At 48.7% G+C, this 11,798-nt stretch overlaps 1 protein-coding gene and 1 long non-coding RNA gene across 3 annotated transcripts in view; one reads left to right on the top strand and one right to left on the bottom strand.

The window, feature by feature from the left end:
* Positions 1-1,982: 1,982 nt before the first annotated feature.
* LOC134736667 (uncharacterized) lies at positions 1,983-8,460 on the bottom strand. 2 transcript variants are annotated; one of them, XR_010120832.1, is made up of 2 exons: positions 8,346-8,460; positions 1,983-6,708 (listed from the first exon to the last, which is right to left on the bottom strand). It is a non-coding gene; the product is annotated as an uncharacterized lncRNA (long non-coding RNA). The 2 variants fall into 2 exon arrangements; XR_010120833.1 differs by lacking the exon at positions 8,346-8,460 and adding an exon at positions 7,586-8,098.
* Positions 8,461-8,646: 186 nt separating this feature from the next.
* EIF3J (eukaryotic translation initiation factor 3 subunit J) overlaps positions 8,647-11,798 on the top strand; it is a 28,325-nt gene continuing 25,173 nt past the window's right edge. The window contains exons 1-2 of the mRNA XM_055276883.2: positions 8,647-8,904; positions 8,991-9,094. Coding sequence (XP_055132858.1) covers positions 8,850-8,904; positions 8,991-9,094 — 159 coding nt within the window. The 5' untranslated portion in view covers positions 8,647-8,849. The remainder of the gene's footprint in view (positions 8,905-8,990; positions 9,095-11,798) is intronic.

Here is an 11,798-nt window from a genome sequence, read left to right as displayed (position 1 = left end):
CCCCGTCTCTACTAAAAATACAAAAAATTAGCCGGGCATGGTGGCTGGTGTCTGTAGTCCCAGCTACTCGGGAGGCTGAGGCAGGAGATTGACATGAACCCGGGAGGCGGAGCTTGCAGTGAGCCGAGATCATCGTGCCACTGTACTCCAGCCTGGGTGACAGAGCCTGACTCTGTCTCAAAAAAAAAAAAAAAAAAAATGTAAGGAATATACAGTGGTACAAACTAGACCTGTAGGTAATAATTCATTTTGTACTAGAAGGGAATTTCAAGTTCTAGGTGTACTCTTTATTTTACAGTGTTTTCCCAAGATCACAGAGCTAGGACTAGAATGTAGGTCTCTTAATTAACATTACTTACTAATGATTTTAGAAGGAAGGGCATTCTTTATTGCTGGAACTACTGTGAGCAGAGGTGAAAAACACTTGATACCAACCAGAATAAAAGGGGTTGGTTTTGAAAAGAAGAGAGAAGATGGCAAGAGTGAACCAGATTGTAGTGCACTAAGATGAGGAATATACTCGACGTATGGGCTAAAATAATGAGTATCACTATAGCATAGTACACTCTGGTCCCACACTAGTTTCTGTGATGAGACTTTGTGATAGCTATTTTCCCTAAGCTCCAAAGGAGTTTGAGGCACACACAGTTTTGAAAGCCACTGCAGTAATCCTTGAGAAATAACAGTCTATTCAGGCAGATAGTTGACTTGAGAGCATGGTCAATGAAAGCATGAAATTCAGAATGAAAATTGAATTCAAGTCCCTGAAAACCCAGCCACTTACTAAGCAAGAGGGTTGTTACCTACCTTTTAGAATTACAAGGATCAAATGAAATGTCAACATGTTATAAGCCATAAAGCAATATACAAGTAACATACGAGGATGGAGATGTTAAAGCAGGTAGTTCTCTGAAGGAGGGATGAGAACTAAATACCGGGTTCTGAGAGATGCCTGAAGCCAGAAGGCAGGAATGAGCAGTAGGATCAGGATATTGTAATACCACAGGACCACAGATGTCAGGGAGGCTTTTTAAGAAAGACATAGCAGTGGTTTGCATTTTTTAAAAGACCTATTAGGCCGGGTGCGGTGGCTCACGCCTATTATCCTAGCACTTTGGGAGGCTGAAGTGGGCAGATCACTTGAGGTCAGGAGTTGAGACCAGCCTGGACAACATAGTGAAACCCTCGTCTCTTCTAAAAATACAAAAATTAGCCAGGCATGGTAGTGCACGCCTGTAGTCCCAGCTACTTGGAAGGCTGAGGCAGGAGAATCGCTTGAACCCGTGAGGCAGGTTGCAGTGAACCAAGATTGTGCCACTGCACTCCAGCCTCGGTGACAAGAGACTCTATCTCAAAAAAAAAAAAGAAAAGAAAAACCACTACTATGTATTAGGCACCATGCCAGGCTCTGTGAATGGTAGAAGGTGGCAAAACAGATAATGCCTTAAAATCTTAAGCTTAAAATCTACCAGTAGAGAAAGTCAAGATCCTTAAAATATTTGTTAAACGGCTAAAGCTAGGCTTGGCTGTGGGGAGAGGAGGCTCAGGGGAGTAAACGATCAGGTGTGTATTTTAAAAGATCGCTTTGGAAATAGAGTGGGTGGGTGGGAGGACAGTTAGCAGTTATATGACTCTCCATGCAAAGTATTCCCTTTCTCTAAGACAGTTAATGCACTGGGTGATAGCATCATAGTGGACAGTCAGGTCAGAAGATTGTTAAGGTTCTGGGGAGAGTACGGCTTGTGTGGCTTACTGAGAGCTTACTAACCATGTGGATTTTAGGCACTCCCTGAGGAAGGCATGTTTTTTTCCGCTGGCCAGACAGGAACGGGAAGGTACTCTAGGATTTTATGGCACCCTGTAAGTATGGAAAAATATATGGAAGTTGAATGGAGACAGTTTCATGTCTTACGACTTATGGGGGTAGGGTTTTGGTTTTTCGTTTTGGTTTAAAATAAAACATTTAACTTTATCAAATCATATAAATCAAAAACTTTATTTATTTAATTATTGAGATGTAGTCTTGCTCTGTTGCCCAGGCTGGAGTGCAGTGGTGGGATCTCAGCTCCCTGCAACCTCTGCCTCCTGGGTTCCAGCGATTCTCCCGCCTCAGCCTCCCTAGTAGCTGGGACTACAGGCATGCACCATGATGCTCAGCCAATTTTTGTACTGTTAGTAGAGACAGGGTTTCACCATGTTGGCCAGGCTGGTCTCGAACTCCTGACCTCAAGTGATCCACCCACCTGCCTTGGCCTCCCAAAGTTCTGGGATTACAGGCATGAGCCACTGTGCTCTGCCAAAATTTGTTTTTACATGTACTCTTTTTCCCAAGAAATCATTAGAAAAAACATGTAATGACTCCATAATTTTGCACTTTTATAAATAGGAGTTTTGACCTGCCCCTATTTCCAATTAAAACAATCTGCTCTTCAGCCTTAACCTAGTCCATCTTTATAAGATTTTGAGGCCGGGTGCGGTGGCTCATGCTTGTAATCCCAGCACTTTGGGAGGCCGAGGCGGGCGGATCACGAGGTCAGGAGATCAAGACCACGGTGAAACCCCGTTTCTACTAAAAATACAAAAAATTAGCCGGGCATGGTGGCGGGCGCCCGTAGTCCCAGCTACTCGGAGAGGCTGAGGCAGGAGAATGGCGTGAACCCAGGAGGCGGAGCTTGCAGTGAGCCGAGATTGCGCCACTGCACTCCAGCCTGGGAGACAGAGCGAGACTCCGTCTCAAAAAAAAAAAAAAAAAAAAAAAAAAAGATTTTGAGTCTGATGCTTAAGGTACTTCCTCTTAAAAAGAAGCTATAAGGCAAGGCACAGTGGCTCACACCTGTAATCCCTGCACTTTGGGAGGTTGAGGCGGGTGGATCACCTGAGGTTAGGAATTCGAGAGCAGCCTGGCCAACACGATGAAACCCATCTCTACTAAAACTACAAAAAATTATCTGGGCATGGTGGCACATACCTGTAATCCCAGTTGCTCAGGAGGCTGAGGTAGGAGAATTGCTTGAACCTGGGAGGCGGAGGTTGCCGTGAGCAGAGATTGCACCACTGCACTCCAGCCTGGGCAATGAGAGCAAAATTCCATCTCAAAAAAAAGAACCTATAAGTAGCTCTGCTTCATTTGTGCTGTTTATTTACTCTTCTGTAGCTTTAATGATGAAACTTTTTTTTTTTTTGACATGAAGTCTCATTCTGTCACCTAGTCTGGAGTGCAGTGGCAGGATCTCAGCTTACTGCAACCTCCACCTCCTGGGTTCAAGTGATTCTCCTGCCTCAGCCTCCTGAGTGGCTGGTGGAACTCCTGACTTCAGGTGATCCACCCGTCTCTGCCTCCCAAAGTGCTAGGATGACAGGCATAAGCCACTGCACCCAGCCATGATGAAAGTTTTTTTGAGACGGGCTGGCTCTGTCATCCAGGCTGGACTGCAGTGGCACGATCATGGCTCACTGCAGCCTCAACCTCCCAGGCTCAAGTGGCCCTCCCACTTCAGCCTCCTGAGTAGCAGGAACTACAGGTGTGCGCCACCATGCCCAGCTAATTTTTTATTTTTTGTAGAGATGGAGTCTTGCCATGTTGCCCAGGCTGGTCTTGAAATGAGCTCAAGTGATCCTCCTGCCCCAGCCTTCCTAAGTACCGGCATTTTAGATGTGAGCCACTGTGCCTGGCCTGGAACTTCCTGACAGAAGTTTTAATGTTAATTTGTTAAGAAACATTGATTACCTAGTCTGCTCATCTGTAAAATGGGAATACTGTCACTGTATTTGTGATTATAGAGCTCCCCTAGAGACTACTCTGTGAATCACAAGTTTTTTGTGTGTGTTTTGAGACAGTCTCGCTCTGTTGCCCAGGCTGGGTGCAGTGGCATGATCTCGGCTCACTGTAACCTATGAGGCATAGGTTCAAGCGATTCTCCTGCCTCAGCCTTCCAAATAGCTGGGATTACAGGAGTGCACCACCACACCCGGCTAACTTTTTGTATTTTTAGTAGAGAGAGGGGTCTCACCAGGTTGGCCAGCCTGGTCTTGGAACTCCTGACTTCAGGTGATCCACCTGCCTCAGCCGCCCAAAGTGCTGGGATTACAGGTGTGAGCCACCACGCCCGGCGCAAGTTTTATGGACTAAAGGAAGTCCCTAACACATAGGTCTAGACCCTTGTTTTCCTGTTTCCTCATTTGAAAAAGCAGTATGCACACCACTATAAATGAATTCTCAATTTCTGCTTTGAAAACAATGCTGCATACACATAGCCCATGAATTTTTCCGTAGCACCTTCTACCCACATGCCCCCATTTTTTTTTTTTTTTTGATAGAGTATCACCCAGGCTGGAGTGCAGTGGCACAATCTCGGCTCACTACAACCTCTGCCTCCTGGGTTCAAACCATTGTCCTGCCTCAACCTCCCAAGTAGCTGGAATTACAGGCATGAGCCACTACACCTGGCTAATTTTTGTATTTTTAGTAGAGACAGGTTTCACCATGTCCAGGCTGGTCTCGAACTCCTGACCTCAAGTGATCAGCCTGCCTCGGCCTCCCAAAGTGCTGGGATTACAGGCATGAGCCACTGCGCCCAGGCTTCTTCTTCTTTTTTTTTTTTTTTTTTTGAGACGGAGTTTCGCTCTTGTCGCCCAGGCTAAAGTACAATGGCGTGATCTCGGCTCACTGCAACCTCTGCTTCCCGATTCAAGCAATTCTCCTGCCTCAGCTTCCCGAGTAGCTGGTATTACGGTGCCCGCCAACATGCCCAGCTAATTTTTTTTTATTTTTAGTAGAGATGGAGTTTGTCATGTTGGCCAGGCTGGTCTTGAACTCCTGACCTTAGGTGATCCACCTGCCTCAGCCTCTCAAAGTGCTGGGATTACAGGCGTGAGCCACTGCGCCCAGCATTTTTTTTGTTGTTTGTTTTCAGATGGAGTCTCTCCCAGGCTGGAGTGGAGTGGCACAATCTCGACTCACTGCAACCTCTGTTTCCTGGGTTCAAGCAATTCTGCTTTAGCCTCTTGAGGAGGTGGGGTTACAGGCATGTGCCACCATGCCCGGCTAATTTTTGTATTTGGGGTTTCATCATGTTGGCCAGGCTGGTCTTGAATTACCTCAAATGATCTGCCTGCCTCAGCCTCCCTAAGTGCTGGGATTACAGGCGTGAGCCCGTAACAGGCATGCCTGGCCAGTTTTCAGGTTTTTGACTTAAGCAACTAGATAAGTGTCACTCAATCTCCAAAGGCATTGTCTATCTTCTATTTCTCCCTTCTCCTCCTCCTCCATATCCAGTCAGACACTATATTAGTACGGGTTCTCCAGAGAAACAGAATCAATATGATGTGTATATGCAGAAAGAGATTTAAGGAATTGGCTCACATTATTCTGGGAGCTGGCAAGTCTGAAATCTACAGGGCAGACAAACAGCCTGGAGACCCAGGGAGATTTGATGCTGCAGTCTGGAGGCTGAATTGCTCCTTAAGGGTCTCGTTTTAATTTGAACTGACTAGATGCGGCCCACCCTCATTATAGAGGGTAATCTACTTTAATCAAAGTCTGCTGATTTAAATGTTAATCACATTTAACAAATACAATTCATAGCAACAACTAGACTAGTGTTTGACCAAAAACTGAGTAAAATGGGTACCATCGCCTAGCCAAGTTGATACATAAAATTAACCATTAAAGTCATTAAGTTCCATTGACAATGACCTTTAAATATTTCTCAAGTTGGTTTCTTCTTCTCCATTGCCATTGCCTTAATTTAGGCTTGTGTTCTTCTCATTTAATTAATTCATAAAATACTTACGTATTAGGCACTATGCCAAATGTTGGAGATACAATTGTGAGTAAGATTGTGTCCTTGGGACTTACATTCCATCCTTTTCCTGCCTTCTTTCTTGCCTCTTTCCAATCCACATTTTTTTTTTTTTTTTTTTTGGTCTTGTCACTTTGATGCCCGGGCTGAAGTGTAGTGGCCAGAACGTGGCTCACTGCAGCCTCGACTGCCTCAGCTTCCTGAGTAGCTGGGACCACAGGACCACAGGTGCACACCACTATGTCTGGATATATATATATTTTTGTAGAGATGGGGTCTCACCATGTTGGCCAGGTTGGTCTCGAACTCCTGGGCTCAAGCGATCCTCCCGCTTTGGCCTCCCAGATTGCCGGGATTACAGACGTGAGCCACCGTGCCCGGCCCCAATCCACCTTTATAAATGGCTGCCTGTAGATCATGGCCTCTCATATTTTAACTGGGCTGTAGAATATGTATTGAAGGACAATCTTTTTTTTTTTTTTTTTTTTTTTTTTTTTTTTTTTTTTGAGACGGAGTCTTGCTGTGTCGCCCAGGCTAGAGTGCAGTGGCGCGATCTCGGCTCACTGCAAGCTTCGCCTCCCGGGTTCACGCCATTCTCCTGCCTCAGCCTCCCGAGTAGCTGGGACTACAGGCGCCCGCCGCCACGCCCGGCTAATTTTTTGTATTTTTAGTAGAGACGGGGTTTCACCGTGGTCTCGATCTCCTGACCTCGTGATCCGCCCGCCTCGGCCTCCCAAAGTGCTGGGATTACAAGCGTGAGCCACCGCGCCCGGCCTGAAGGACAATCTTTATAAAATCCAATCCACCTTTATAAATGGCTGCCTGTAGATCATGGCCTCTCACATTTTAACTGGGCTGTAGAATATGTATTGAAGGACCATCTTTATAAAATGTTTATTTGTAGACTCTGAAAAGATACACCAGAAAGGGGGAACAATGGTTACCACTAGAAAGAACGGAGCGGAGCAGCTGATCATTGTATCTACCTTTTTTGTTTTTTTTTTGAGACGGGTCTAACTCTGTCGCCCAGGCTGGAGTGCAGTGGCGCGATCTCGGCTCACTGTTGCAACCTCCGCCTCCCGGGTTCAAGCGATTCTCCTGCCTCAGCCTCCCTAGTAGTTGGGATTACAGGCGCGCCGCCACCACGCCCAGGTAATTTTTGTATTTTTAGTAGAGGCGGGGTTTTGCCATGTTGGCCAGGCTGGTCTCGAACTCCTGACAGCAAGTGACCCGCCCATCTCGGCCTCCCAAAGTGCTGGGATTACAGGCTGAGCCACCGTGTCCTGCCCACGTATCTACCTTTTTGTCACATGAATGTTGTACCAAGTTCGCGTAATACATATTTGAAAATAAAAAGCGAAAATAACAAAAACAAAATCCAGGCCGGGCGCGGTGGCTCACGCCTGTAATCCCAGCACTTTGGGAGGCCGAGGCGGGCGGATCACGAGGTCAGGAGATCGAGACCATCCTGGCTAACACGGTGAAACCCCGTCTCTACTAAAAATACAAAAAATTAGCCAGGCGAGGTGGCGGGCGCCTGTAGTCCCAGCTACGCGGGAGGCTGAGGCAGGAGAACGGCGTGAACCCCGGGGGACGGAGCCTGCAGTGAGCCGAGATCGCGCCACTGCACTCCAGCCTGGGTGAAAGAGCGAGACTCCTTCTCAAACAAAACAAAACAAAACAAAACAAAATCCATCCACTGGCTAGCCCTTTAAAATCCTGCGGGGGAGCCCAGTGGCCCAACGGCGAAGTTTAGTCCATCTTGCCCTTTCTAGTCAGTGTACCTGTTCCATTTATCTCTGACTGCGCCACTCAGTCAGGTGAGGGACCACTGGAGTTCTTTCTACCGGAAATGCACTTCAGCAAATGCCACTTGCTCTCTCCAACTTCAGTTTCGCCAGCGCCTACCTCAGGAAGCCTTCCTTCATCCTCCGGCCCCCGCCGCCGCTAGTGTTATCCTTTTACATTCAACCCCATAATGCTGCTTTTTGTGGCAGTCATCACAGTGTCGAAATTTGTTCATATGTCTATCTTTGCTACTTCATGGAGGACAAAGATACACCTTATACCTAGCATAGACCCCAGGAGGTCCGAAATTGTTCTGCGAAAGAAAAAAAAAATCAATGTGCTGGCCTCATAGGGGCTCACAGGAAGGGAAAAGCCTCGAAGACTGAGGCTCTCTTCGATTCCTTCGTGACTAACTCGAGGCAAACATGCCAGGAACGCGGCTCTCCCCACTCGCTCCTGCATCTGCGCCCGGAGCCCGCCGGATTCCAGAGGGGTCCCCTCCACCTAGCGCGCGACGACTCCCTCTGGGGTCCCGGAAGCCCGGCCACCGCCCCCACAGTCAGGCATGGCCTCAGAGCCCTCTTCTGAGCGCGGCGTGGGTATCCGCAGGCGGCCATGGACGGTGATCACAGTGACCAGAGGGACAGCGCACCCTCGGGTCGAAGCGGGGTAGGCGTTGACAGGGGAGGGGCGACGAAGACTGGCGAGGTTCAGGCGCCAGCCAAAGAACCACCCTGCTAACTTCCTGGCACTTACGTTTCCTGCCCGGGGCCCAGAGTCGGTTGGCGGTCTTCCAGCTCCACGAACTCCAGTACTGTTCTGCATTGCAGGGAGCTGGAAGCCCAACCCAGCACTCCTCAGCCCCCTGTGCCCCTCCCTCTGCTCGTTCCGCCCCTCCCTCTGCTCGGTCCGCCCCTCCCTCTGCTCGGCCCGCCCCTCCCTCTGCTCGGCCCGCCCCTCCCTCTGCTCGGTCCGCCCCTCCCTCCGCCCCTCCCTCCGCCCCTCCCTTCGCCTCTCCCTCCGCCTCTCCCTCCGCCTCTCCCTCCGCCCCGCAGCGCCGACCGCGGTCCCCGCCCACTTCTTACCCGCGCGCGTCGCCGCCGCCGCCGCCTGAGGGGGCGTGGCCTCGGCTCGGCGCACAGTCAGCCACGGTCCCATCCTGCTCCGCGCCGGCCAACGAGAGCAAATCCAGTGACTCACCTCCGCCGTGCTAACTCCTCGTTAGCTCTCCCTCTCACACACACTCACACCCGGCTCGAGATGGCGGCCGCGGCGGCGGCGGCGGCGGCGGCGGCGGGGGACTCGGACTCCTGGGGTGAGGAGAAGTTGCTGGGGCAGGGCCCGGGCCGGCGCCGGCCCCACGCAGTGGCAGGCACTAACGCGGCTCGCTCTCTTCCGTAGACGCCGACGCGTTCTCTGTGGAAGACCCAGTGCGGAAGGTGGGGGGCGGCGGCACTGCCGGCGGGGACCGCTGGGAAGGCGAGGACGAGGACGAGGACGTCAAGGTGGGTGCGGGCTAGGGCGCCGGGCAGCGCGGTAGCGGGCTGGCGCTGTTGCCAGCCGACTGTGGGCCCTGGGGCGCTGCCGGGGCCTGCGGGCCGTGGGTCCAGGCGCGAGCCTAGGGCCTGGCGGTGCTCTCTTCCCCTCGGTTTGCCGGCCATGTGTGGGCCGAAGACTGGCAGCATGGCCTCCCGGACTCCCTCGCCGGTTGAGGGTCTGCTCTCCAGCCTGGATCCCACCTGCCGGCTGGCGACGAAAGGTGACAGCATCGGCGGGGTCGGCCCACGTGCAAGCTTCGCGGTTGGGAGCCTCTCGCAGGAATGAGACCGGGAAGTTGGAAATTGAGCCTTGTAGCTTATCCATATGGAAGGGCTTGAAACTCGCCTGTCTTTTCGAGCTCAGGTCAGCCCAGGGCCAGTAACTCATTTATGACCCTGAGGTCTGCTTATACAGTTTGTTCGAGGGATTAGATGAGTGGAATATTGTGGTTGAATTTCAATCTTTTTTTCCCACATGAGACAGCTAGAAACAGTAAAGGGAAATAACTTTTGGCTCTCCCTTCCCCCACCCTGTGGTAAAAAGAATGAACTGAACACTGAGATAGCCCGCAGTTAGTGGACAGAAACCCAGGTAGTTCACACCGTGACCTGAGAAATGGAGAGACGACAGTTACTCAACTACACACATACGACTCCTAAGGAAATATTGAAGATTTGGTGGTGATTGTAGATGACGGGCCCCTGGTTTTTTTTGTTGTTGTTGTTTTTTTGTCTATGCCTTGTAGATAATCATTTTTACCTCAGTCGTTTATTTTGAAAACTTCGAAGGGTTCATTATACAGCTTTAAGTGACATTTACTTTTACGTGGTTTTTTTTTTACAGTAATTACAGAAATCTCAAATCCAAAATGTTAAGACTCTTATTAACAAAGTTCTCAAAATCTTGTTATATTTGTGCAGATAAAGTTTTGTGTGAAATGGAAAATTTTTTTTTGTGGTTTTGCCTAATTTAATGAATTTCTCCTAATTTATAAACACAAACGGAGAACCCTACAAATCCTGCCTGGGCTGAAAAGTTTAAGCTATATAATCACTATGAACTTAATAGGGATGTTGTTTTGAGTTTTCCTCTTCTCTTCCCAGTCCGATGAGGTTGAATGTGTGGATGTCCAATTTATTGACAGCCTGAGGTTCAAGAATGTTGTGAGCTTTGCACACATTGAAGTTAATAAATCGACTGATTATTGTTTGAAGACACTTAGATGCTTTATTTACGTGTTGTAGAAACATGGGACTAGATTTGGTTACCAGCCGCATTACAAGATATTAGTTACCCCCTACATTGTAGCAGATTTTCAGTTTTGAGCCTTGGGTTCATATTGGCCCTTTCATTTTTTTCCATGCATATAGGAAGTGGCAATTAAGATATCTGTTATGAAATTTGGGAATAAATTAACAAATGCAGAGAAAAGATTAGAGATATTAGGAAAGAAGTTGCAGAAAATGAAGTTTTAATGGATAGTCTAGACTAATGTCATGGAATAACTTCCTTGGGATTAGGGGATCTAAATGGTATCGATCTTTTTTTTTTTTTTTTTTTTATTATACTTTAGGGTTTTAGGGTACATGTGCACAATGTGCAGGTTTGTTACATATGTATCCATGTGCCATGTTGATTTCCTGCACCCATTAACTCGTCATTTAGCATTAGGTGTATCTCCTAATGCTGTCCCTCCCCCCTCCCCCCTCGATCTTGATGAATATAATTCTTTTTTTTTTTTTTTTTTTTTTTGAGATGGAGTTTCACTCCCGTTGCCCAGGCTGGAGTGCAATGGAGCGATCTCGGCTCACTGCAACCTCCACCTTGCGGGTTCAAGCGATTCTCCTGCTTCAGCCTCCCAAGTAGCTGGGATTACAGGCACGCACCACCACGCCTGGCTAATTTTGTATTTTTAGTAGAGACGGGGTTTCGCCATGTTGGTTGGGCTGGTCTTGCATTCCCGACCTCAGGTGATCTGCCCGCCTTGGCCTCCTGAAGTGCTGGAATTATAGGCATGAGCCACCTCACTCAGCCTCTGATCAATATAATTCTGATCACTTGGAACAAGTTTTGGATATTTACATGTTGTAAGGGACCACAAAGCTTATCTTGTCCAGCTGCTCTTTTTTTTTTGAAATGGAGGCTCGCTCTGTCGCCCAGGCTGGAGTGCAGTGGCACAATCTTCGCTCACTGCAAGCTCTGCCTCCCGGGTTCACTCCATTCTCCTGCCTCAGCCTCCCAAGGACTACAGGTGCCCGCCACCACGCCCGGCTAATTTTTTGTATTTTTAGTAGAGACGGGGTTTCACCGTGTTAGCCAGGATGGTCTCAATCTCCTGACCTTGTGATCTGCCCGCATTGGCCTCCCAAAGTGCTGGGATTACAGGCGTGAGCCACCACACCAGGCCCCAGTTGCTGTTTTAGTGCTAAATTTCTTTTTTCTTTTTTTTTTAACTTAAAACAATTTATCTATTCATCTAATTTTTTGAGACAAGGTCTCACCCTGTCTCCCAGGCTGGAGTGCACAATCTCTGCAACCTCCGCCTCCCGGGTTCAAGTGATTCTCCAGCCTCAGCCTTTCTAGTAGCTGGGATTACAGGTGTGCACCGCCGTGCCCAGCTAATTTTTATACACACACACACACATATATATATATTTTTTTTTTGAGGTA

This window comes from Symphalangus syndactylus, chromosome 5 (genome assembly GCF_028878055.3).
Source record: "Symphalangus syndactylus isolate Jambi chromosome 5, NHGRI_mSymSyn1-v2.1_pri, whole genome shotgun sequence".
Lineage (NCBI taxonomy): Eukaryota > Metazoa > Chordata > Mammalia > Primates > Hylobatidae > Symphalangus > Symphalangus syndactylus.
The sequence above is the reverse complement of the archived record's forward strand: the minus strand, read 5'-3'. Positions and strand labels throughout refer to the sequence as shown.